The sequence below is a fragment of the Chlorocebus sabaeus genome, chromosome 8 (genome assembly GCF_047675955.1).
Source record: "Chlorocebus sabaeus isolate Y175 chromosome 8, mChlSab1.0.hap1, whole genome shotgun sequence".
NCBI classification, from domain to species: domain Eukaryota; kingdom Metazoa; phylum Chordata; class Mammalia; order Primates; family Cercopithecidae; genus Chlorocebus; species Chlorocebus sabaeus.
The window spans coordinates 139,185,793-139,213,156 of record NC_132911.1 but is presented as its reverse complement, the minus strand read 5'-3'; the positions used below and the strand labels follow the sequence as shown (position 1 = coordinate 139,213,156).

Below are 27,364 nucleotides of genomic sequence, written 5' to 3'. Positions count from 1 at the left end.
ACAAAGTAACTCCATAAGCCCCTTGCATTTTAATCTACTGTAATTTAGTAGAAACAGCATGGGTTTGGGAATCAGACTGATGAAGTCCAAAGCTTTCAGTTATCAGCTAGCCATGTGACACTGCATCAGTCACAACTTCCAGAAGAGCCTGCGTTCTCACTTGTAAAATGGAATTTATGTCATGCATCTAAGAGGGGTATACTGAGGTTGCGAAAAATATGGCCTGTCAATCTCCTGGCATAGAATCTGACACTTAGCAAGAACTCAACAAATCACAGATCATTATTATTAATAATTATGTGACAATGACAAGTCATTTAATGTCTCTAGGACCCCTGATGTATAATTTGAGATTTAAAACCAGGCTGAAGGCCGGGCGTGGTGGCTCATGCCTGTAATCCTAGCACTTTGGGAGCCTGAGGAGGGTGGATCATTTGTGGTCAGGAGTTCCAGATCAGCCTGGCCAACAGAGTGAAACCCTGACTCTACTAAAAATACAAAAATGAGCCAGGTGTGGAGGTGGGCTCCTGTAATCCGAGCTACTCAGGAGGCTGGGGCAGAATTGCTTGACCCCAGGGGGTGGAAGTTGCAGTGAGCCCAGATCACACCACTTCATTCCAGCCTGGGCAAAAGGGCAGAACTCCCATCTCAAACAAAACAAAACAAAACAAAACAGGCTGAAGATACACTAGGTACTTGATAAACATCAGTTTTTTGCCACACACAGTCATACCTCTGTGGTAGGCAGAATAATGGCTGCCCACAGACATCCATATACTAACCTCCAGAAGCTGTAAATGTTAAGTCGCACAGCAAAGGGGAATTAGGACTGCAGATGGAGCTAAGGCAGGTAACCACCCAGCCTTAAGACAGGGAGACTATCCAGGATTATCCAGGTAAGCCCGATGTCAGCACAAAGGACCTTACAAATGGAAAAGAAAGGTGGAACAGAGAGGAGCGGAGAGATGGCAGAGTGGAAACATTCAGCCTGGAGTTGCTGGCTATGAAGTCAGAGGAAGGGGCCACAAGCTGAGGAATATGAGCAGTCTCCAGAGATGGAAAGCTCGGGCACACTCTCCCCTGAGGCCTCCAGAAAGGAGCACAGCAGCGCCCATACCTTCACGGGAGCCCAGTGGGAGTCATGTGGACTTCTGAGCTCCAGGACCCTGTGGTCATAAAGCCACCAAATTTGTAACAATTTGTTATGGCAGTCATAGAAAACCAATATACTCTCACTTCGTTTTTCCATCTTATTTCCAATAGGTCTCAAAGAACATTTGAATCTGAAACTTGAAAAAAGAAAAGGCCTTTTTTTCTACACAGATACACCTCATCCTAAAATAAAATCTCTTAAGAATATCACTTCTTATTAGACTAAATTGAATGAGTGATCTTCTTAAGAGTACTTGATTTCAAGGCCTGGCCATAAAGAATTTAGAGAATATTAAACAATATAAACTGGCTCATTAACATTTTGGGCAATAGTGTTAAATAAGAGATAGCAAATAGCATAGAAGTACCTGAGTTTAGGAGAATGAGTCAACTCAAATGAAATCTGCATCCTTAGAAACTAAACAAGACATACTGCATACTTCCACTGGGCATCTGGTTCAATTGAGGCATACTGCATGTGTCAGGCTTCAAGGTAAAGTCTGTGATATGAAATCTCTTGTGAATATTAGGATTGGGTTTAATCAGAAGAAATACTGCCTTCTTTATGTAAATACGATATGAGTTGGGGCCAACATTTTCTCTCCAAATAAGGAATCCAAACCCAGATACTTGGGAAAGTTTATAAAGTTTTTTTTTTTTTTTTTCAAACAGATGGCAAAACTTTTCTGGAAAGGGGTCTTTTACAGGTTACTAACACAGAAATTGTCTTTAAAGTGAATGAAATGAACCATGAGATTGTGAACTATGAACGGACACATCACTAATTTCTGGTATGGTCTATGAGCAAAGGAACGGAAAAAATGTCAGTGATAGACTCAAGTCTCTAGAGGACAAGAAGGATCCTGCTGTTCTCTCAAAACTGCAACATCAACAGCAGCGAGCAAAATGGTGCCCATTCTCAGGGACTCCTCCGACTCCTCCGGAAGATCAGACCGGGCCTGAGTCCTAGAAAGTGTAGTTTCCTAGCAGAAGGCAAGAAATAACTAAGATCAGAACAGAACTGAAGGAGATAGAGACACAAAAAACCCTCCAAAAAATCAATGAATCCAGGAGTTGGTTTTTTGAAAAGATCAACAAAATTGACAGACCGCTAACAAGACTAATAAAGAAGAGAGAAGAATCAAATAGACACAATAAAAAATGATAAAGGGGATATCACCACCAATCCCACAGAAATACAAACTACCATCAGAGAATACTATAAACACCTCTACTCAAACAAACTAGAAAATCTAGAAGAAATGGATAATTTCCTGGACACTTACACTCTCCCAAGACTAAACCAGGAAGAAGTTGAATCCCTGAACAGACCAATAACAGCCTCTGAAATTGAGGCAATAATTAATAGCCTACCAACCAGAAAAAGTCCAGGACCAGATGGATTCACAGCTGAATTCTACCAGAGGTACAAGGAGGAGCTGGTACCATTCCTTCCGAAACTATTCCAATCAACAGAAAAAGAGGGAATCCTCCCTAACTCATTGTATGAGGCCAACATCATCCTGATACCAAAGCCTGGCAGAGACACAACAAAAAAAGAGAATTTTAGACCAATATCCCTAATGAACATTGATGTAAAAATCCTCAGTAAAATACTGGCAAACCGAATCCAGCAGGGCATCAAAAAGCTTATCCACCATGATCAACTGGGCTTCATCCCTGGGATGCAAGGCTGGTTCAACATACGCAAATCAATAAATGTAATCCAGCATAGAAACAGAACCAAAGACAAAAACCACATGATTATCGCAATAGATGCCGAAAAGGCCTTTGACAAAATTCAACAGCCCTTCACGCTAAAAACTCTCAATAAACTCGGAATTGATGGGACGTATCTCAAAATAATAAGAGCTATTTATGACAAACCCACAGCCAATATCATACTGAATGGGCAAAAACTGGAAGCATTCCCTTTGAAAACTGGCACAAGACAGGAAAGCCCTCGTTCACCACTCCTATTCAACATAGTGTTGGAAGTTCTGGCTAGGGCAATCAGGCAAGAGAAAGAAATCAAAGGTATTCAGTTAGGAAAACAAGAAGTCAAATTGTCCCTGTTTGCAGATGACATGATTGTATATTTAGAAAATCCCATCATCTCAGTCCAAAATCTCCTTAAGCTGGTAAGCAACTTCAGCAAAGTCTCAAGATACAAAATTAATGTGCAAAAATCACAAGCATTCTTATACACCAGTAACAGACAAACAGAGAGCCAAATCATGAGTGAACTCCCATTCACAATTGCTTCAAAGAGAATAAAATACCTAGGAATCCAACTTACAAGGGATGTAAAGGACCTCTTCAAGGAGAACTACAAACCACTGCTCAGTGAAACCAAAGAGGACACAAACAAATGGAAGAACAGACCATTCTCATGGATAGGAAGAATCAATATCGTGAAAATGGCCATACTGCCCAAGGTAATTTATAGATTCAATGCCATCCCCATCAAGCTACCAATGACTTTCTTCACAAAATTGGAAAAAACTACTTTAAAGTTCATATGGAACCAAAAAAGAGCCCGTATTGCCAAGACAATCCTAAGTCAAAAGAACAAAGCTGGAGGCACCACACTACCTGACTTCAAACTATACTACAAGGTTACAGTAACCAAAACAGCATGGTACTGGTACCAAAACAGAGACATAGACCAATGGAACAGAACAGAGCCCTCAGAAATAACACCACACATCTACAGCCATCTGATCTTTGACAAACCTGAAAAAAACAAGAAATGGGGAGGGGATTCTCTAATCAATCAATGGTGCTGGGAAAATTGGCTAGCCATAAGTAGAAAGCTGAAACTGGACCCTTTCCTTACTCCTTTTACGAAAATTAATTCAGGATGGATTAAAGACTTAAATGTTAGACCTAAAACCATAAAAACCCTAGAAGAAAACCTAGGTAACACCATTCAGGACATAGGCATGGGCAAGAACTTCATGTCTAAAACACCAAAAGCAACGGTAACAAAAGCCAAAATTGACAAATGGGATCTAATTAAACTAAAGAGCTTCTGCACAGCAAAAGAAACTACCATCAGAGTGAACAGGCAACCTACAGAATGGGAGAAAATTTTTGCAATCTACTCATCTGACAAAGGGCTAATATCCAGAACCTACAAAGAACTCAAACAAATTTACAAGAAAGAAACAAACAACCCATCAAAAAGTGGGCAAAGGATATGAACAGACATTTCTCAAAAGAAGACATGCATACAGCCAACAGACACATGAAAAAATGCTTGTCATCACTGGCCATCAGAGAAATGCAAATCAAAACCACAATGAGATACCATCTCACACCAGTTAGAATGGCAATCATTAAAAAGTCAGGAAACAACAAGTGCTGGAGAGGATGTGGAGAAATAGGAACACTTTTACACTGTTGGTGGGATTGTAAACTAGTTCAACCATTATGGAAAACAGTATGGCGATTCCTCAAGGATCTAGAACTAGAAGTACCATATGACCCAGCCATCCCATTACTGGGTATATACCCAAAGGATTATAAATCATGCTGCTATAAAGACACATGCACACGTATGCTCATTGCGGCACTATTCACAATAGCAAAGACTTGGAATCGACCCAAATGTCCATCAGTGACAGATTGGATTAAGAAAATGTTGCACATATACACCATGGAATACTATGCAGCCATAAAAAAGGATGAGTTTGTGTCCTTTGTAGGGACATGGATGCAGCTGGAAACCATCATTCTCAGCAAACTATCGCAAGGACAGAAAACCAAACACCGCATGTTCTCACTCAGAGGTGGGAACTGAACAATGAGATCACTTGGACTCGGGAAGGAGAACATCACACACCGGGGCCTATTATGGGGAGGGGGGAGGGGAGAGGGATTGCATTGGGAGTTATACCTGATGTAAATGACGAGTTGATGGGTGCTGATGAGTTGATGGGTGCAGCACACCAACATGGCACAAGTATACATATGTAACAAACCTGCACATTATGCACATGTACCCTAGAACTTAAAGTATAATAATAAAAAATAAAAAATAAAAAAAAAAGAAGGTGGAGCTTCCATGCAGTAAGCAAGAGGCTTAAAGGCTGTCTTCTGTAGAGGGGACCTTTTCTGGGCTTTTCTTCTGGAACTCTCCTTTTTCAGCCCATTTTTACCATGTGGCCATTGCAATAAGAAAATCCCTGAGCTCTACCCATTTTGGAAGAGGCCCCTATGCTCCACTCAAAAAAAGTAAATAAATAAGAACTGAAGTGCAACCCAAGAGAAAGGCAGCCTGAAGCAGAGAAGTGAGCCTGCTCCTGTCCAAAGCCGCAATGAAAGGAGCTAGGGAAATCTAGCAATTTATACATCAAGGGTTGTGGCCAAAGTTCACTAATTAAAAAAGTGTGTACCTGTCTAGAATGTTGTCTTTGCACTCCACATATATCCTCAGAGTATCCCCGAGGCATGACCTAGACCCTATCAAGTGACAGGATTCCTATTCAGAACATGAAGATCTAAATCTAACCACTACGAGAAGAAGTAGCAAGACTAACCAAAAACATTCAGAACAAAAACAGCAATTTCGGCATGCATATGCTGGTACGGATGGGAAGACACAAAGCGCATCACCTAAACGGAAAGTGTGCTGAGAAAGTGTGAACCAAGTCGAAGTCAATTTGGAAGCCACATGGTCACCAATGAAGAGAAGCTTTGAGGAGCCAGGAAGCTTTCTGGACGGAGGAGCCTGTGACACACCAGCTGCTCCACCATACTTGCTGAGCTCTCTGTACCAAAGGTCTCTCCTCCAAATTGTCAATCAGCTTAGGGCTCAGGAAGCATATAGGTAAGCATCACTGACAGTAATGAGTTTTATTTAAGATTCCTACTTAAAAAATGCATCACAAAAAAAAAGGCTTTTCAAATAAACAATTTTAAGTGTAACTTACACAATTCAGTAAACTTTTTATTAAGTTAGTCACCCTAAGTAAGCAAGGAAAGGAAGAACTGAGGGATTCTTTTCCTTTGCCCAACCTTTCAATAGTGATAGAGCCACAAGGATCCCTCCCCTGTCCTTTCCCTTTTGATTACACACACTCCCTGAGCGATCTCATCCTCAGCCACAACTTCAAATACAGGGCAATGCATTTTAGTAAGGCTGGTGTCCAGAAAGACCACATGCAATTCTGAACTCACATAATACAAAACGTTTCAACCTCCCTGTTCAGTACCCACAAACGATCCATCTAAAACAGAGTTAAGTACGCCATTCTCCTGCATGACATCCTTCACCTGTGATCCAGAACCTTAAAAATCCATACTCCTTAGCTATGTGTGAGGCCCTTCATTCTAGTCCCTGTCTAATCCTCTAGTCCCATTTCTCCACAAATTCCTGCACTTGCCTTATCCTCCAAATAAGACTGCTAGGAAGAGCTTTCACTTACCTCATCCATTCAACAAACAGTGTGTCTATTGCATTTCAGGCACAGCTCTGGGCACTGGAGGCCCAGCAAAGATAAATGCCCCAGCTCTCTAGAGTCTGGAGTCTAGGAGGCACCATCTTGACGCAGGTCACTAATCCTCCCCATGTGTCTGGGAGGCACCATGTGTCGTGCCTGTTTTACAAAGTAAACACCTGGAGTTTAGAGCGGTGAAGGTATGTACCTGGGCCTAATAACTCCCGTGACAGAGGGGTACCTCCAATTAACTCTGAGTCCCAGAGTCAAGGCTAGTGCCTACATTGCCATAGAGTGAACACTCCTAGTACACCTATCTGAAAAATGGCAGATCTCTTCTCAAAATCAGTATCCAGAAGCTCTAATAAAGAGAAAACACTTTTTCAATCTTCTTTCACTTGCATTCTGAAAGAATGAATTCATTGCTGTCATCCATAATGAGAAAGCTGAGACCAACCGGCTATTCATTCTACACACATTTACTGAGTGCCCACTATCTCCCAGGCACCGCGCAGTGAGCACTGGAGAAGGAAACAAAGGTAATGAGTCAGATTCCCTGTTTGTAAGGCGGTTGGATTCTCATGGGAGAAAGAACTCCCACCCAATCATCACGATCGCAGTGTGATAAACGCAATGTTGCATGCACAGTGGACGTTACTACACTAGGAGCTGGCACACAGAGAGCGAGCGAAGAGAATAGGAACGCATTCACTGTACACTGTAAGCCAGACAGGGAGCCCTGAGAGTTCAGAGATGCCATGGTTTAACACTAAACAGAGAGACTCTGAGAAGCAAACCTGCATTAGTTCCATCACAGTCTGGAGCCCAGGATGTTTCTACCACTACGTGAGGAGTCACACACAAGTCCCCACTCCTTCACTAAACTGGAATAACAGCTGCTATGCAGCACCATAGTGCCGTGTGCACTTGTCTTTATTACAGCCCTTCCACCCCACAATATAAATGTCTTTTAATTTGGCCACTTCCCCACTGAGCTGAACACTCTTTAAGCAGGAATAAAGTATTACCTTGCTCTGCATCCCAGCACTTAGCCCAGCCCAAGTATGTGATCCTTACTGAGTAAGGGGAGAAATAACAGCAACTCCTCCAATCCAGTGGGAAAGACTGTGGAGAAACAAACACCCAACCAGTCTTCTCTTAGGGGTGTTTCCCCCAAAAGTCTAAATAGTGATTTCCCGAAAGGGTCTAAAAGTCTGAAGCCTGAATAGATTATGCTACTCTTTTGCCTTAATGTTCACTCTCCAAACCTAAAAGACTACTTTCTGCCATGGACCTTTTATCAGAAGTAACATGGTGCCGACCTAGGACAGGTGAGCCAAGGATTCACACGCATCTTCTCAGTTAACATTTCAAGGAGTACACAATGAGTGTCAACTCTGCGCCTAGTATTCCATGCTGGGCTCCATGAAGGAAGAAAACAAGAAACTTGTCCTGCTCGCCTAATTAACTTTTGAGTACCTACAGATACACTAGACATGCTACAGAGACTCTCTCATGACCATTTTACAGATGAAGAAACTGAAGCTATTCAAGTCAACTATTTCCACGGGTAGCGACACATCCTTTACCCATTTAAGAAGCAAAACCCAGCTGGGCGGGGTGGCTTATGCCTGTAATCCCAGCACTTTCAGAGGCCGAGGCAGGCAGATCGCTTGAGCTCAGGAGTTCAAGACCAGTCTGGCCAACATGGTGAAACTTCGTCTCTACTAAAACTACAAAAATTAGCTGGGCTTGCTGGCGGGCACCTGTAATCCCAGCTACTTGGGAGGCTGAGGCAGGAGAATCGCTTGAACGTGGGAGGTGGAGGTTGCAGTGAGCCGAGATCGCATCATTGCACTCCAGCCTGGGTGACAGAGCAAGAATCTGTCTCGGGGGGGGGAAGAAAAAGAAGAAGCAAAACAAGAAGCAAAACCCTGACCAAGGGGGAAAAAGGGATGAGAAAAATACAATCCAGAATACATAAATCAACTGTCAATGGCATGACTTTCTTTTTTTGTCTCCTTATTCTCTGAAGCTATTAGAAACCGTGTAACACAGGGCAGGGGATTATCGCTGTTGGTTCTGAATTGGTGGTACACCAAACGAGGGGCAGCATGTCAAAAAGGAGACATGCCTCATGAGTCTAAGAGAGAAAGAGACACTTTAGCACTTTTCACGTTGAAACAACAAACCAAAAAAACAGTAAAACTTCTTAAATCAAAACCTTATAAGGCACTTCAAGACGCAGAAGATAAAAGCCATGGGAGGAAAGAAGCCTGCTCGGTTTCCTTTATCAGCACACTAGGACACTCCACAGATCCCAGGATTGTTTTGTGACCCAGAACGTTAAACCACTCCTTTGGATTCCAGAGAAAGGAGCAAGCAGAACCTCATGCTGCTTCTCACAGAGAGTAAGACGAATCGCCTGCTGAACACCAAAGAAGCTACGCACCAACAGGTTTAAAATCGACTTTTGAATTTTTGAAATTAAATAAAAATTTAAGCAGTAATTAAAGCTTAATTTATTTTAGAGTCATCAGAGACACTTTAAATTGAATGAATCTCCATCTTTACGCTCAAGCTGCTGGTATCGGCTGTGATGTACTCTAGCGCTTGGTTTCTTTCCAGTGTCAAACATCACCTTGATGGCAGTCTCTGTGCATTAACAATAGGTGGTCCTGGCTGGGCGCAGGGGCTCACGCCTGTGATTCCAGTATTTTGGGAGGCCAAAGGCGGGCGGATCACTTGAGGTCAGGAGTTTGAGACCAGCCTGGCCAACAGGGTGAAACCCTGTCTCTACCAAAAATACAAAAATTAGCCGGGAATGGTGGCACATGCCTGTAATCCCGCCTACTGGGGAGGCTGAGGAAGGAGAACTGCTCGAACCCGGGAGGCAGACGTTGCAGTGAGCCAAGATCACACCATTGCATTCCAGCCTGGGCGAAGAAGCGAGACTCACCTCAAAAAATAACAAAAAACAATAGGTGGTCCTTCCTAATGGCATACTCTTCTCTGAGAATGATCAGAGATCACTTCCTGATTTGTCACTGCTGTAATAAAATCCTTTTCTGAATGAATTAGAGCAATAAATTACATAAAGAAAACTGTGAAGAAACAAATCTATTCTGAGACAATAAAAGGGGTATAATTTTGAAATTTTTCACCCAATTGATTGGTGCTGAAGTCTTGCCTCTCAGCTTAGCCTACGCAAAATGCAGCGATGCCAGACCAAAGCAGGGGCCACATGTGCTCTGTGTGCAGTATGGCTATGCCTTGAGATACGCTTTCATTAAGGAAAGGTAACTATTTCATCATGACAAGAAAAATACCCTCACGAGTCTATAAAATCATTTTTCTCAGTATTACTTTGCATATTGTGCGCATTATGTTTTTAAAAGCCTCTCATCTTTAAATAAGGACCTGAACAAATTGACAAGTCATAAGACACTGATGTCCAAAAGAGCCATGAGAGGTTTGCAATAGAAAGAGCCCACAATTTTCATTAATTAATTCATGCAAATAACTTTTATTGTGCCCCTATTTTGGAAAGCACGGGTACAAATGAATTTTACCAAATTTGGTAATAAAGTCTGGTCCCCTAGTTTCTCTGCTGAGAGCAGGGAAGGGTAAGCAGACCACAGCCCATGGCCAAATCCAGCACACTGCCTGTTTTTATAAATAAAGTTTTATCAGAACACAACTATTCTCACTCATGTACATACAATCTATGGCTGCCTTTCTGCTACAACAGCAGAGGTTGAGCAGAATGCACAGCCCACAGACTATTGACTCTTCAGCCTTTACAGAAAAAGTTTGCGGCCCTAGGCGTAGAGTTCAGCATAAAGACAATGAAGGTACAGCCACAGACGGTATCTACTTCCCAGCTGTCCGCTGAAAGAGCCTGAAAGCAATGACCACCAGCACTCCAGATCTTGGCTTCTAAATAACATTCCAAACTAAAAGAAAGCAGGGCACCTTTGGGGAAAATGGCTCATTTGAGGGCTAGGGCAGAGCAAGAACAAGATGAGCATGGAACAAGTTGCTGTTACAGAGATGAAAAAAATACTAAGCCAACCTAGGGGATGATCCTCTCAAATGGACCCAGGAGCCAGAGCAAAGGGCTCCCAAAGGCCAAATCTTAAACAATTTGAGCTTCAATTTACACAGTGATAGTAAAGGATTATAACTCACCGAACTAAAGAAAAATGCATGAATTTAGAAGACAGATACGACTGAATAAGAGGAAGAGAGCAACTGAAAAAGAGAAAGAGGGAGAAAGAAGGAGCAGAAAAGATTCCTTTTCAGTAGAATATCAACCAAAAAATGTAGATGGAATGACTGTGAGAAAATTACCATTTTACAACCATCATAGTAATAATTCAGGTAAAAAATGTTAATGGATCTAAAATTTGTGAGGGAGAGTTTAATGAGGAGCAGGATATTTATTTACATAGTCTCAAAGTATCTCCGCACAGAAGTATTAATTAATTACCAAATGAAAGTAGTAACTTTACAGAGGAGAAAACTGGCACCACCTTAACCAAGGGATCGAACTTTTCACCAATAATGACACGGACATTGTGTGCCCGGGTACAAGGAACTGAGAAGACCTACCATCACCTCGGTGGCATTCCTGCCAAGACAGTGTGTGACACAAATCTAATTTTAAGGAAACATCAGACAACCTAAATGGAGAGGCATTCTACAAAACACTGGCCTTGTAGAGCTTTTCGTATAGTTTTCCAAAAAGCCTATCACGAAAGGCAAAGGCAGACAAAGCAGCTACTGCGAACTGAAACACTGAAGAGGCCTGACACTACACAGAATGTGTGATCTTGACTTGGGTCCTGTAAAAGACAAAACCAGAACAACTGGTGCCATCAGCATGTGAACTGTAGATGAGATAACAGCACTGTGTGGTTGTTAAACTTCCTAATTTGGAACATTGTACGACAGTTATGAAAGGGAAAGTCCTTATTTCTAGTCAATACATGCCAAGGTATTTAAGTATTCATTTGTAAAAGATGATACATGAGTAACAGAAATATATGTGTAATAATCTCATCTTAGATACAACGAATATATTCTATGTTAAAAAATTAGAGTGAAATTAATCAAATACAAAACCATTGTCATTCAATCTTTTTTAATTTGTATTTTTAATTGCGGGGGCACACAGTAGGTGTACACATTTATGGGGTACATGAGACAGTCTGATACAGGCATGCAATGCATAATAATCACATCAGGGAAATGGAGTAGCCCTCACCTCAAGCATTTATCCTTTCTGTTACAAACAATCTAAGTATACTCTTTTAAAAAAGTTATTTTAAAATGTATGACAACCACTGAGGTGGCGTCCTGCCTGCCATGTGCAGATGAGAGAATAGAGGCTCAGGGAGGTAAAGTCATGGTCCAGAACACACAGGTCAACTCAGCAATTCAACAAATATGTGTTGAATAAATGCATAAAATGAAAGTATAAATTTTTTAAGTACTGGGGACTCGTTAACAGTATTCAGCCCTCCTAAAAGTTACTAAAACAGGAAGCCTGGCTTTGTCCAAAATTCTTCCCACATTTTATACCTAGTACTCATCAAGTCTCAGCCCACTCAAGTCAGTAAACAGAAGGCAAGAGGAAGCAGAAATTTCCACACCGACTGACAAATCTCTTGTTACTATTGTGTGCTTTCTTATACAAATTAGATTTGAGAATTTGATTTATATACTCCAAAGCAAATTAACCGTGAGTCTAATTTTTCCCCAAAATAAACATATTACAATGGCCAGTAACCATCAGTCAGACTACCCTAACAAGTTATTTGACAAAAGCTTTTAATTTAATGCTTTTGGAGTATATTTTTCTTTAGGGTCCACTGATCCCTATAATGTAAGTCAGCTTTGTGATCTTGAACAAGTTATAAATCCCTCTAACCTCCATTTCTTACCTGTAAAATGAGAACAACAAAACTATATTCATGTGGTAATCACGGATTAAATGAAGAAATGTGTGAAGAACCTAGCTACAGTGCCAGGCATACCCTTAGGCATTTCAGCAACAGTGGCTACAAAAAAAGGCATGGCTTTCTGCAAATATTGATTAGCAAGTATGCCTCTTAAGATATTAGGAATATTATTGATCAAGACTCATTTCAGTTCAGAAATAGCTACCAGTGTGAAAGAAAGTGGGTAACCTCGCTATGTGGAGCGCCATCTAGTGGAAGAAAAGCAGAGCACAAACCGCACAAACGAAGTAGAGAAAGAACAAGGAAAAAGGATGAAAATGAAAACTGCCCCTTATCTTCGTCATAATTTCTATATTTTCTCCCATGGGAGCTCAAATCAACAGTGACCCCAAGTGTAAGCTATATATCGAAAAGAGACATTTAAAAGGGTGCCCTCACATACTCTTGCCCTTTATCATACCAAAGAAGAACATCAATAATATGCTAGGAACACCTTTTAAAATCCTTAAAATAGCAGCAGGGGCTGATTGGTGAAAAATTATGGAAATGTAAAAAAATTATGGAAATTTACAGCTTACCAATTCAGAGTAAGGTATCTTGTGCTTGTGGAGAGAGGCTGCTAGGTGTCCAGACATGTTTTAAGATATGCAGTCATAAAACTGTTTATGGAAGCTTCATTTGTTAATTTAAGCTTCAGGTGCTGTGTCTTGAATAGCATAATAAAAATCAATCAGAGCTGCTGCTAATTTTGTGCATGATATTAATGAAAGAAGCTTCCTAAAGACTGAATTTCTCCTTCAATATTTCCTGGATTGGAAAACTAAAATAATTCTAACAACATAAAATTATCCTAAGAAATGAAAGTAGATGATTTATGTATTGAATTTTTATTATATACAATATATCAGAAAAGTGACGCCAATACTCACACATCTGTCTCAGAACATTTTATAAAAATAGCAAGTAATGTTTATTAAGCACCTACTATGTGTTAGACACTGTACTCATGTCTAAAATAGCAACCCTACAAAGAAGGCATAAGGTCCCCAATTTCACAGATGGGGAAACTGAGGCTCTGAGAAATAAAGTAACTTGCAGGGGGTTACAGACTAGAAAGCTGTCACTTCTCCTAATCACACGGCTCTTTCTGCACCAGCTCATTCCTTGTTGAGTAACACTGTTTCCCAAGTAAATGCCACCCACCAGATGTTACCACTGGTCAGAAAGTTCCTATGCCATTTTGCCATGCCCCTGTGCGCCCTCTGTACGGTATGCAACCTGCCCTGCTCGCCCAGGTCCAACACTAGGCATTTAATTTGAAGAGCTGCATAATCCAAATTCCCCACAAAAGTAAAACATGAAAAACAAGACATAATCAAAGCTTCCACCTCTATCTGGTGCTAACAGTTGCCCTACATAGTGTCATAGTGTTGGGCAGACAAGGATCTGAACCCTGATTCACCAGTTACTAGCTATTTAGGCAAATTAAATGACCTTCCTGATCTCAGTTTTCTCATCTATAAAATAAGGTAAAATGACTTACTCTTTTAAGACTGTTAAACTAATTCAATGCAATAACATACATAAATCATGTAAACCAGAAAAGGCTCTTGATAAATGGTAGCTACTATTAATAGCAATTGCAGGGCAAGTATATTTAAACATATGCCCCCCTTCCAGAAAGTCAAAAAGCATTATCTGTGGGAATACCTTTTTTTCTTTTATGAACCTATTTTTAGAGAACGAAGAATTCACAAAAATACCATAAACTGACTATAAATCCCTGATATCATACTCTCAACTGTTTTTGTGATAAACAAAGTATTAAAATACAAAGAGCACTGCACCTCTAGGAGGCGCCTTCCAGAGACAGAACTCCAGCAAGAATTTCACTTGCTTTCTATACGGAATGCTTTTCTATTTTCTTTTTGGTCACTGAAATATATACATATTTAAAAATCCTTACTTTGAATGCCTACTGAAGACTGAAAAACACTGCCGGAGAGCATAGGAGGAAAAAAAGTGAGCTCGTGTTTTTGGCAAAACACATTTTCAGTAACCTCTTTTAAAAATTCATCACCAATGGAAATTCCTAACAGGCTTCTGCTATAATGAAACTTTTATTTAAAAACAACAATGTTGAATTCTGTCCTTTTATCTCTTTTCTTAAAGTATCTTATCGAAACACTGCAGACTTGATTTAAAATTTCAGCCTGACTACTTACAAGCTGTGCACCTTGACTGGGCAAGTTACTTAGCGTTTTTGAGCCTTAGAGGCCTCATTTGAAAAAAAATAAAGGAGGCATGCAGGGAATAAAACCTCCTACCTTGCAAGATCTTGTGGGGATGGGAGAGAATGCACAGAAAGCAGCTGGCACAGAAGAGCTCTCAATGTGGTGGTTTTTACAATAATCATCACCCCCAATGCCAAGAAACACTCTCCTTCTATTGTTTGGTAGAAGATACAAGTCGTTCTATCTTCACTCAGTGGGACTGGTGACAACAGGCAAATGGGGCTTTTGATATCAAAGTTGCTGTTGGCGTTTAATTTGCGATTTCAATCTCTCCTCTGGCTTTCTGAGTTTCCCTTCGGCATCTGAAACTGCAGAATAACTCTCTCAGGTAAGAAACCTTCTTTGGCATGTGACTAGGGCTTCCAAAATTCTGTTTGTAATCTGTCATCAGAAATATCATTAGGAGTTTAGAGAAGGAGAGCGAATTGATGAGAGTGCAATGATTTCCTAACTTCCTGAAGAATAAAAGTAAACAAACATCTGATTCAAAGCAGATCTGACAACATCTTTTCATTATCTCCTAGAGAAGGATCCCTACTGTGCAACCACATTTAAAGAGCACTGGGATGTTTTTCTGCTTGTTCAACCCTGCATTTCACTTAGAACCTTCTTTCATTGATACGGGCAGAACTGATGACTTCATCCCCACCTCCAATTCAGGTCCTCTAAAGCCATAGCAGCAAAGCTCTTTACTGACTGCTAAATTCCAAATATACTTTCTGATTCTGCTACCCTTAATGATAATTAACACATGACACTGAAATTAAGACAGGAGTTCCCAGGGCCCTGTGCTGAGACTTATGCTAGGTGCTGAAGATACAGAGGAAAGGCCAGGCCCTGCCTTCCGAGGAACTCACTCTTTACCAGGAAAGACAAAGATCCAAACAAAGCAGTGTGACGAGGATCACACCCTAAGAGCACCAGGTGTTAAGTGACACCAGAAAATAGGCAATCCAACCCATTTTGAAAAAGGTCAGAGGATTTATCTTAGGGCAGGAATGTGAAGAATGAAGTATGAAAATGGATGCTATATAATTTATCTTTCAATTCAGCACAGGCTAGAGAAAAAACAAACTGCACATAAAAAAAGCCAGGGTTTTCATTCTCCTTCTGTCATTCACTAATTATACCACCACAGGTTGACCAGTAACTTAGCCCTTTAGACCTCTGAGAGTCAGTAGGACATGGTAAAAAGAAAAATGAACTTGTAAAAGAACAAAGCTTGACCCTTCACTCTGACATTTTATTACTGGAAGCATGTCACCGTGGGCAAGTCACTTTAGTTGTCAGAATCTTGGTTTCTACAACTGAAAACCTGGGCTAATAACCTCTCCATCTCTGAGCTGTTACTAGGATCGAGATTACAAACATGACCCAGTACCAACAAGTGCCTCAAAAATGTCCACAGGCTGATTTATTAATAGTAAATCTAAGCCATCCAATCACTAAATAGTTCAGCATATTTGAAGGACTAGGATGTCCCTTAGCAAAGAGGGCATCTACAAACTGAAAATTCATTATCAAACGCACACAGAGGAGAGCAGGAGCTTCTCACCAGTGCAGACTGTTTTTCCTCCCTACCCCTAGGACCCAACACAGATAACCGGCATGGCAGGTTCTCTAGAAGCCTGTTACTAATGTTCAGTACCAAAACCCTGTACCTCCCAATCACTGGGTCACTTTTGATCATAATACACTGCATAAAACTCAAGACATGGCATATCTAATACTAAGGGATTGCATTTTCTTATAAAACAAAACAAAAAAAAACTGATAACACAAAGAAAAACAATACAAAACTAAAAACTAAATAATCACATCCTCCTTTGGAGGAAACAGAAAATCACAAACTACAGCATGAAGGCACCATACCTAAATACAATTCTGCAATTCTCATTCTTACTCTCTCACTTTACAAGTCTGTGACATTCAAGCAAATCCGAAATGTTTTCCAAAACGGGTCCCCAAAAATCAAGTTTTAAGCCACTGGGTTTTGTGGATTACAAAGAGGTGTATATAAAGTAAAGTAATAATATCCTTCCTTAATGTATTTTTATCCCCCACATTTATTCTAAGTAATGCTAAGAGTTGTAATATTTGAGAAATTGATATAAAAAACATTTTGACATACCAACAAAAAACTTTTATCAACCTAGACACAAATCTGGACCACCTTAATCTTGAATCCTCTGCTCCACTTTCTCTTGTAATCAACGACAACTAAATGTAACTTGGCAGTGAGCCAGCCACCAATCCATACATTATATCAGATAATTAAAAATACAGCATTATGTAATCTTATTTAATGGTTACTTGGCTTGTATTGAAAACCATCCAAACCAATATCAGAGACTTGGATTAAATTATAATGCATAAGACATTTCTAAAGATGTTTCTTTAGTAAGAGTCAGCACATCCCCTACTAGCAAATATAAAACATGCAACACTACTTTCATCTCCAATTAACCTCTCCTTGGCAAGAACTGCAATGTCAATTCACCCTACAGGCACTAAGTGGGGGTCCGGAGTGGGATCCCAAAGCCTATTTTCTTTGACTGAGTTTTAATATCAAATAAACATTAACCACTAATTTTGTTAGAGAAACAAATTCAGAGGCCACGAGTGGTGGCTTACACCTGTAATCCCAGCACTTTGGGAGGCTGAGGCAGGTAGATCATGAGGTCAGGAGTTCGAGACCAGCCTAGCCAACACAGTGAAACCCTGTCTCTACTAAAAATATAAAAATTAACCAGGCAAGGTGGCAAGCACCTGTAGTCCCAGCTACTTGGGAGGCTGAGGCAGAAGAATCACATGAACCCAGGAGGCAGAGGTTGCGGGGAGCCTAGATCATCACATCACTGCACTCCAGGCTGGGCAACAGAGTGAGACTTCGTCTCAAATAAATAAATAAATAAATAAATATTCGGGAAACGAATTCATTTAGGAGGTGGAGGAGGAGAACTAGTTATCCTTGTAAAATGAAAATAAAATCAGCAATCAATGCCCACCATGAAACACAAGTCTGGAAAAAACATAAAAGCCAATGTATACCAGACAGGAGTATATCTCTTATTGTCATTCTAGCTCAACAAAGAAAAAGAGTAATTCAGTTAGGAAGTTGATCAATCTTTACGAATACTGAATTTTTAAAGAACGACTACACCTCATCTATAAACTGTTTCATTATCATAATTCATTGATTATTAAACTAATATAATGGTCACAGGAGGGCTTTAATTCAAAAGTGCCTCTTGGCCTCAGCATCAAAATCCTGGAAGATAAATCTACCATAAATGTTTGCTTCTGCAAAGAAGGCAAGTGCAGACAGAAACTTTTTGGAAAAATCAGGATAAACTTCCTAAAGGATATATATTATTTCCTATACATTGTCAGTTGGAAACAATCATACTAATCATATTGATTTCTGCAGGGTTTGAAGTTAGCAAGTGAGAAGTATTTCATTTCAACATTTTAGGAAGGCAAAATAAGAAAGAACAATATCTTCAGAGACAGAAGACCTGAGAGTTCAAATTAAATCTCAGTTGCCCACAAGCTTAGATGGCTGGGATCCTCAGTTCCCTCCCTGAAAAGAGAAAACATGAACATCTGCCTTACCGGAATGCAAGTGTGAGGACGAAACTAGTGCCTTGGAAACTTTAAAATACTATGCAAACATAAGGCCTTGTTAGAGTTTAGAGATACCATAAAATGTATCTATTGCATGGCACGCTACGGTTCGCCATGCTGGCCCACTCTACAATTTAGTGCCAAAATACCAACTTCAATGTGAATAACTGCTGAAAACACAGTTGCATTAGAGGCAAACACAAATAGAACGAAATGAAGAAAAAACGCTTTCATATAGCCCATAACAAGACGGTTGGATTTAAAATCAAAGCTTCCTCACAATCATGTAGCTTCAGATTTAAAACACGTGTAATTTTGGACCTACGTAAGAGTGTAATTAATGTTTTAAGTGATAAAGCTTTGCATTCTGAGTATCAGCCTGTGATTTAAGAGAAAAACGTTTCAGTCTGAAGTAATCTAACAGTAAGACAAGCTTCTGAGCAGCACCACCTCCTTCCTTCACGTGTGAGAAATACACTTCTTACAAGAATTACTTTTACGAAAAGTAAGTTTATCAAGTTTAACATCTAAAAAACACTAAATGGCAACATTTCCCCAGTAAATATCTGCTTCAAGTAACTGGAAGCCATTAACACTAGTAAAAACACAGAATCCAAAAGAATTTTGGACGTTTTAGCAACACAATACTATGGCAACATGGCAGAGAAAATCATTCTGACTTTTAAAAATAAGATAACACACTACACTTTTAGTTTAACTGTTCCTTAATTAAGTACAACTTAACTTTGATTCGGCCTCTCTATTAGGAAAAATGCACTTGAGTCCACAGTCCACAATATTTCCAATTCCACGGATCTCATGCAATGTACAAAGAAATTTCTTTCACAGAGACGACAGCCCAGCAGGCAATAAAAGATACATGTAAATCATCAGGCGCAAGGAGTACAAACTCAACTGCAGAACTGTTCAGAGGGCACAGAAATCAAACTTAGGAAATTCTTTTCTTTTATTTAGTAATGCATGCCCATTACTTTTTCACAAGCCCATTTTATTAAAGAAATGAAAATAAGCCTGCAATTAAAATAAAATGGGGGAGCTCCATAAGCCTATTTCTGTTCAACAATTCAAATATTCTTAAATTCTTGGAGACAGTAAGAGTCTCTCTACCATCAGCGGTCGACCACGCACACACCCTACTCTGAAGAACTGGCTGAAACAGGCAAATAGTGGAGGTCACTCTTTTAAAATATAGGTATCTATATACAAATAGAATATGTCTGCCTCATCTTTCATTTCCAACAATAAAAGAGCCAGGGCGAGCACTGAGAGCAGCAGATCCGATACATCCAGGGAACCACAAACTGTCAGTGCACAGTAATTCCTGCAAAAGGTAACAGATCCGACCAGATCATGTTGCTGCCATTTCCCAGAGAAAAGACAGACCAATGGCCCCCACACCCATCTTCATCTGAAACACATATTCCAGGAAAAGTAGGAGACTGCTCCCAGGAAGGAAGGCTTAATTTACCGTGCATCCCAGCAGATTCAGGAAGCCACAGGAGGAGAAAGCCAGGGGAACAAGGTCCCGGGTAGGCGTGCCTCCAGATACCCCTGTATCCCTCTCCGGCAGTACTTCCTAGGACCTTTCACACCCTGAGCTGGCTGGAGTCGTGTGAAAACGGCAAGGATTCCCTTCACCACTGTTCCAAACCTCAAGCCAGCCACCAATGAGGGCCACCCAACCCAACGACCCCCAGAAGGATGCTCTTTTGCCGTCCTCCTCTCCCCTACTGACCTCTCCAAGGGCCAGCCTGCAAGGCTTGGCATGGGCTGCCCACCCCACCCCGGGGAGGGCTGACTGCCCCGCCAGGGCTGCTGGAGCCTGGACACAGGAGAGACAAAGGGCTGGGAGGGTGAACTGGGCTCCTCCCCTGGGACCACGGAGCTCCTCTCCTCTCAGGTGCTGGGGTATGACCCCAACCCTCTTCCAAGGTCCCCAAACTTCGCTAACAATCCAAGCACCTGTTCCCTTCGCCTCCTCTGCATTTGAGTCCCTCAAGTCCTTCCATTTTCCTCCAGCTTTTTCTCCAGTACCTTAGACAATCCAAACACCCTACTTCCCCAAGTCTAACACGCTCCCTTCCCATGAGATAATTCAACCTCGTCCCCAACAAAGCCCCCAGATGGTCGCTGTCCCCTACCCAGAAGTTTCCCCTGGGTGTCTCCGAGTCCTCAAAGATTTCCTTCAAGTCTCACCCATGCGCCCCAGCCTTCTCCTTCCTTTCCGAGTCCCCAAAATTCACATGGGGGTCTTCCCCTAGGTGTCCCACAGCCTCCCAGGTCCCCGTGCAAACACCCCCGGGGGCCATTCGGGCCTCCGTCTCCGCCGCGTCCGCTGACAGCAGAGCGCACGGAGGCGCCCCCCGGGCCCCCGCGTTTCCACCCGGCCCCCAACCGCCGCCGGCCGGCAGTTAACGGCCGGCGCCTCACCTTGGTTCACCAGGCGCAGGGCGTGCGTGAAGGAGGGGTCCAGGGAGTCCTTCTCCGCCATCAGCTCGGGTAGGTACTTCTCCTCCATGCTCGCCGGCCGCCGGGCCCGGGACGTGGACTCCAGGCGCACGGGCGGCGGCGCCAGGCAACCCCCGACTCCGCCCGCGCCCCCAGCGGCGCGGACCCGGGGGCCAGACGCGGCGGCTGCGGCCAAGCCGGGCAGTCGGCTGGGAGGAGGCGGCGGCGGCGGCACGGGGGCGGGAACCGGCCGCTGAGCCCCGATCCCCGGTGGCCGCCGAGTGCCCAGCGCCGGCGGCCCCCGCGCTCCGGGCGCGGGCAGAGGAGGAGCGGGCGCGGGCGGCGCGGTTAGGCGGGCCCTCGGGTAGGGCGGGCGGCGCGCTCGGCGCCCCTGAGGCAGTCCACGGCGATCCCCGCCAGTCCCGCGAGCACCTGCCAGCGCCCGAGCCACAGCTGCGACCTACACGCCGCGCGCCTCCCCGCGCACTCTGAGCCGCCGCGCCTAGCGCCCAGCGCTTGCCGCCGGCCCCGCCCTGCCCGGCTCCGCCCCGCCCGGCCCCGCCCCACGCCCGCCGCCCCGCCCCGCCCCGCCGCCCCGCGCCTGCGCACTGGCGCCCACCGCCCCACCGCGCGCCGCCTCCTGGGGCCGCTCTCGGCTGCGTGCCCGTCGGGACTAACGGGGCGTCTGCGAGAAGGGGTGCTTCAAGGGCCTCTCCCGCGTGCCTGGCGCCCACCTTTGGCCCTGAGGGTCGAGTGGGGAGCCCCACGACCCTCTTACAGCCTTCCAGATGCACGGACTGGGAAACGGGGGCTCAGAGAGGTCAAGTGGCTCGCCCAAGGTCACCCAGCGAGTGATCCTGGGAAGAGGGGACAAGGGTCGAGCTGGAGCTGGGAAGGGCGCCCCAGTTCGCCCCAGCCGCGCTCTGAGGAAAAGCAGCGGGACCGTCCTGCTCTCTAAAGCTCCGTGGACTTCTTTAAGTTATGTCGCGTTGCTGTCCCCTCGTATTTACAAGAGAGTAAGGCAGGGGCGCCGTACTTTCTCCTCGCCTGAGCTCAGAGCGCCAACCTCCTGCGATCCGCCAGCTCAGAGGTCTGTTACATAAAAGCGCGTGTCCTTCTGGGCGTCTTTGTCATCCCGACTTGCTCCTGGGTTGTCATTCTCTTAGGTCATAAACCGGCTGTGCCTGGACACAGCTGAGTGAGCCGCGTCTGAGCTCATCCGCTCCCGGGGAGAGGCCCTGGGACGCCCCGCCTGTCGGTGGCAATGCCCTCTGTCCCCTTCAGCCCACCCCCAACCCCCAGCAAATGCGCTCCCAGGCCTTTTCATATTTCCCGAGGCATGTGGAGTAAACGTCCCCCAGGAAGGCCAAGGACTTCAGTCCTTGCCCTGACGTTTTTCCTGCCTTCAAACACCCAGCTCAAGTCCCAGCCTCAATGTCACCTTCCCTGGACAGCCTATCAGGACCTCCCTAGCAAAGCAAGTCACTTCTCTGTGTCCCCCCAGTTCGGTCAGAGGTCATTCACAGTCAGCTGTAATTCTGTTTTCAGTAGACCATGAACATCAGGGACAGAGCTTGAGTTTTGTTTTTGAGGGGGAACGTCCCCAGCGTGTCATACAGGGGGGAGGGATGAAGGGTACTGGAAATGTCTCTTGGAGGAGTAAGTCAGTGGCATGCCACTCTCAGCCAATGGCCTGAGGACAATCCCCACACTCCCCCAGGCATCCCCCGCCCTCCCAGTGCAAATGGAGGTGGCTTTACAAACCTCGAAGGGAGTGGGAGGTGGTAGAAATCTTGGAAGCTCTAAGTCCCAGCCCCAGTACTCAATTGCCCTCACTCTCAAGGCCCCACTCCTCCCCTCCCCGGGTAAGGTGCCTTTTCAGAGTCCCCAGTAAGAGTCTTCCTCATGTCTCTCTTTAGTCTCAACTTGCAAGAAGCAGAAAAATGGCACAGTTAAAAGCAAGGCCTCTGGGATTAAGCAGCCTGGATTTGGAATCATGGCTGTGCTGCTCACTAGCTGTGACCTTGGGCAAGTTTCTTCACCTCAGGGTCCTCATCCGTCAAGTGGAGATGACAACAGAACCTATTTCATAAGAAGTTCGTGAGAATAAATATGTTAACTCATAATGAAATACCCAAAACAGCATCCCGCGTATCAGAAATGCTGAGCTGATCTTTGCTTTGGGTTTTTCCCTGCTGCAGGGCTATCCTCTGGGCCTTCTGAGCCTCCCTCGCCTTCGCTTCAACTGTAACTCCAGGGACGCTGGGCAAACACCCATCTGTGGACTCCTCGCTGCTGGACATGGTGCTTCGCCCCAGCCCGGCCGACTGAGTGAAGGACCTGTGACCGCCGCACCTCTGTTTCTGACTTGGTCCCAGCATCAGACTTGTAGGCTGCTTGTGGCTGCGCTTCTCAATTCCAGGTCTGTGACTGGCCTCTCAGCCCCAGAGACAAAAAGGGCACTTCCCAAACCACCCTCACCCAGAAGGGCAGGAGTGTGGATGGCTGCATCCTGGCTGCTACCTACCTCACTATGCTGCTTGGTTAATTAACTTGGAGCCTGAGCTTCCCAGTCCACACCCCCAAAACCAGGGTTATGCCAGTAGTCCTGCAGGGCAGCAGGAGGGACTCATAGGACAATGTCTTTTCCTTTTACAACTGAAGGGAAGCATACACCTCTGGCTTATATTCCTGTGTCACAGGACTTACATTCTATGGTAGGGTTCCCTGACAGCTGCTTGTAAAGGGGCAAAAGGGGACAGAGAATGTCTGGGATGAGGCCAGAAGAGAAGAATGGGGCCTGGATGTCCAAGACTCTCTCTTCTCAACAGCTCTTCTCCCTCTGCGTCTTCCATTCAGACCATCTGCCCCGGTGACAGTCCAGACCTTGAGGAGTCACTGTTTTTATTAAGTGCCAGCCCTGTGTTTACGACTTCGGATTCACTATGGCTCTCTCAACACCCTATAAGGAAAATTCTATTTATCACCACTTACAAAGAAGGAAACTGAGGCCTGGGGAAGTTTAATACCACCTTGCTTAAGGCTCCACAGCTGTCAGCGGGGATCCCAGGCCCACCTGACTCTCTGACCCTTCTTTCTCCCCCTTCCTGGTTCTGCCTTCCCAGGTAGCAATCTGGGACACGCCCGACTGGCTCTTCATCCCTCCCTGATGTGAGCTGGCAGAGTCAGTCCGCCAGCAGCTGTGGAGGAGGGCTATGCACTAGGAAACTGACAGCAAGGGCACTGAATCTTCTGCTCCAGACCCTCCTTCTCCGAGAAGCTTCCAAGAGGGCAGGTGCCAAGCGCCGGGAGTGCCCACGCGGGGTCCTCCAGGGAGGAGGGAGATGAATGTCTCTGTGAGATGCTCAGGAAATTGTCCCCACCCACCAACCTGGCGGAGCCGTTGGCTGTGGGGCACCTCCACGCCGTGCTGCACACTCTGCTGGTCTTCATGAGATCACCGCCCTGCAGGCACTAACCCTCTGACCCTTTTGAAAAGGAGAAATCAGGTCTTGGGAAAGGTGGTGATTTTCCCACAAGCAGCTGCAGGTGGTACTCACACTCAGGTCTTTCGGCTTCCAGGCCGTAAGAGGTCTCTCTAGAATACACCAGTGCTCACTGAACACATACTATGGGCAGAGACTGCTCTGGGTACCGGGGACATAGCCATGGACAGAACAGACTTCTCCAAAGGCCCGTAAGGCCAGGGCACTGGGGCTGCGTACTCCATCTGCAGAGTCTGTGGTTAGACTGACCAGACGCCCAGGTCTGGACTGGAAGCCCCGCACTGCAATGAGGAGCTGTGGCTGCTCTTTCTTCTCACGTCCAGGTCTGGGACTAGCCTCTCAGCCCCAGAGACAAAAGGGTACTTCCCAAACCCACCCCACCCAGTGACACTGGGTCATCTCAGAAAACACAGCAAGTCCCTGTGGCCCCAGCCCACCACCATGGCACTGTCCGCCAGAATCCACACCTGCCTCCTCTTCCCCCACTGACTGACTCCTGGGGAGAGACAGACAAGTCCCTGGCCTTTATGACACTAACTATAATAAGTCAAACAGCTGCAGCAACTCAGTGTCATCAGAGGAGACACAAAATGTAGGGAGTGTGTGTGAGGAAGTTTTCATATTTGCACAGGACAGCTGCTCACACTACAAGCTTCCTCTTCCTTTTGTTTAAGAAGGTGAATCCTATCCCAGTTACTCCAAACCTCTGCAATGCCGTACTGTGAAATCCTAATCCAACTGCACCAAAGGCCAGAGAGACCTCAGCTTGGCCCCAGCTGCCCTGCTTACTGTCCTCCTCACAAGATCATTTTGAGGTTGAAACTGAAGGATTAAGCTCACATAGGCACCACATGCATTTTAAAGCTTTTCCATTCTCCATCCTCTCCGCTCCAGTAGCATTGTTTGTGCTCCTGTTCACACTTGACACATCTGGTCCTGGTCATCTGTGGACCCCTTTGCCTTCACACTGTCCTCAGAGCCTGCTCAGCTGCCCAGCCCCAGTGCCTGGTCCAGAGGTCAGTTCACAGCAAGCACTCAGCATTCATTCTGGATCTGTGTCTCCTAAAATGCAGTCCCAGAACAGCACTGCTACCCAGCCATCTGAGGCCAATGCATTTGTCATGTAAGACAGGCACCAAAAGATGGCACATCCTTACCTAGAAATCAGTCCTTTATGTATCAGGGAGAAAGACACCAAGAGTGTTCACTCTGAACCCTGACTCCAGTCAGTTACAGCAGGAAATACTTTTTCAAACCTTGTAACTGTGGCTGAAAAGCCTTGACACAAGTTGGGGAGGACACAAAGCAACTCTTCAAAGTTTGGAGGCTTCACACAGTTCAAAGCCCTGTGTGGATCTGGAGTGCCTTCACCAAGGACTAGTTGGTCTGTGAGTGGCTCCCTTGTATTTTACTCAAACAAGCTCCAAAATCTTCCTGCATTCAGGTAGTCACAAGCCACCACTTTTTAGAGATAAGGAAACTGTTACTCAGAAGGTTTAAGTGACCCAGAGGTAGTAAGTGGAGAATTGGACACATGCTTGCATGCATACACACACACACACACACACACACACACACACTCCACCCATTGTGAGGATGGGTAGAATCAGACCTTCAATCGCAGTCACTCACATACCTGAAGACACCTGTTTTTCTGTCTATATCCATCTGCCCTGCAAATCTATACCCTCCTCAGTATTTGGTGGATGGAAACTTCAGTTTCTCTCACCAGCTCTCTTCTTTGACAAGAGAATCGAGCCATCCTGGCTGTCTTTCTGCAGCTTAAAAAAATTTTTTAAAAATGAAAATAAACCACACACACAGATATTGTGCACACACCCCCTAGTGGCCACATGTGGAAACACATGCCCCACAAAGTTTGCGTTGGGGTTGATAACCACTTGAGTTTGAGGAGGAAACCCCAGATAGGACTGCAACTCCATCCTAGGAAGGAGGATGGCGAAAGATGATCTTATGTGGAAGACAGTGAGAAAGGAGAAAGACAAAGAAAAAGTGGGGCAGAAAGAAAAGTGTGATGGAGAAAAAGAAGGCAGGAGAACAAAAGGAAGATTAAGGAAAGATGTATGGGAGGACAGAGAGATAACAATAAGACAAGCTTAAAGGAGGGATGTTCCTCAATGTGAAGTCTTTCTCTGTTTCAAATATAACTACAAAAAGTAATAATGGAAAATAACACGAATTGGTGTGTCCAGGGTCAGCTGGCCATCCTGTACACAGGCAGGTGGTGACAGGGTCCATATCTGACCCCATCACTGCCTGACTGGGTAATCTTTTCAGAATCCAAAGCTTTCTCTGTCCCTATTTCTGAGCTTGTAAAGGGTAGCTAATAGCAGTTGTTCTTTCCTATTTTATTGAGGTCTGATGAGAACAATAAAGATTTGCAGAGAAAACCCTGAAAAGTGCTCTAAGCTCTTGGACATAACCATCACAGAAATGTGTTTTATTATTTTTCTCAATGCAGCAGAAACCCTCCATCCTTTGCTTCCTGGTCTAAAAGGTTATATGTGATGCTGGAGTGCCAAAGTACTTGCTGTATTTCAACAATGCATCAAGTTATCACCACCTCTAGTGCTTTGGAAGATGCTGTGATTTGGAAAGCGCTGTCGAAATGTAAAACATTATTGCCACAGTAGTAAAAATATCTGTGTCCATCTCCTAGCCCACTATTTCTTGTCAGGATGCATAGAGATACACACAAAACAATTCTGTCCACATTAGTAGAATGTTTTACAGCAAAACCGCACATACCTCAGTTTGGCAAAATAATCAGAAACAAAATATTTCTGTCAGTGGCAAGTTAGCCTTAGTATCCAAAAAGCTACCGAGGGGGTGATAAAGTGTTTCGTGTCCACTGCAAATGTGAAGACATCCAGGTCTCATATAAA

General features: G+C 44.2%; 1 protein-coding gene and 1 long non-coding RNA gene across 5 annotated transcripts in view; one reads left to right on the top strand and one right to left on the bottom strand.

Annotated features, from left to right (window-relative positions):
• The window catches only part of KHDRBS3 (KH RNA binding domain containing, signal transduction associated 3), a 201,190-nt gene extending 179,748 nt beyond the window's left edge, over positions 1-21,442 (bottom strand). For 3 of the 4 annotated variants that reach the window (XM_008001602.3, XM_073018370.1, XM_073018371.1), the window contains exon 1: positions 20,935-21,129. In XM_008001602.3, coding sequence (XP_007999793.2) covers positions 20,935-21,022 — 88 coding nt within the window. In that variant the 5' untranslated portion in view covers positions 21,023-21,129. Of the gene's footprint in view, positions 1-20,934 lie in introns of all 4 variants that reach the window. The other variant, XM_073018369.1, reaches the window with a different exon arrangement.
• A 134-nt stretch (positions 21,443-21,576) lies between these two features.
• On the top strand, positions 21,577-27,132 carry LOC119624852 (uncharacterized). The gene is made up of 4 exons (XR_005240925.2): positions 21,577-22,042; positions 22,872-23,048; positions 23,154-23,374; positions 24,078-27,132. It is a non-coding gene; the product is annotated as an uncharacterized lncRNA (long non-coding RNA).
• Positions 27,133-27,364: the final 232 nt, after the last annotated feature.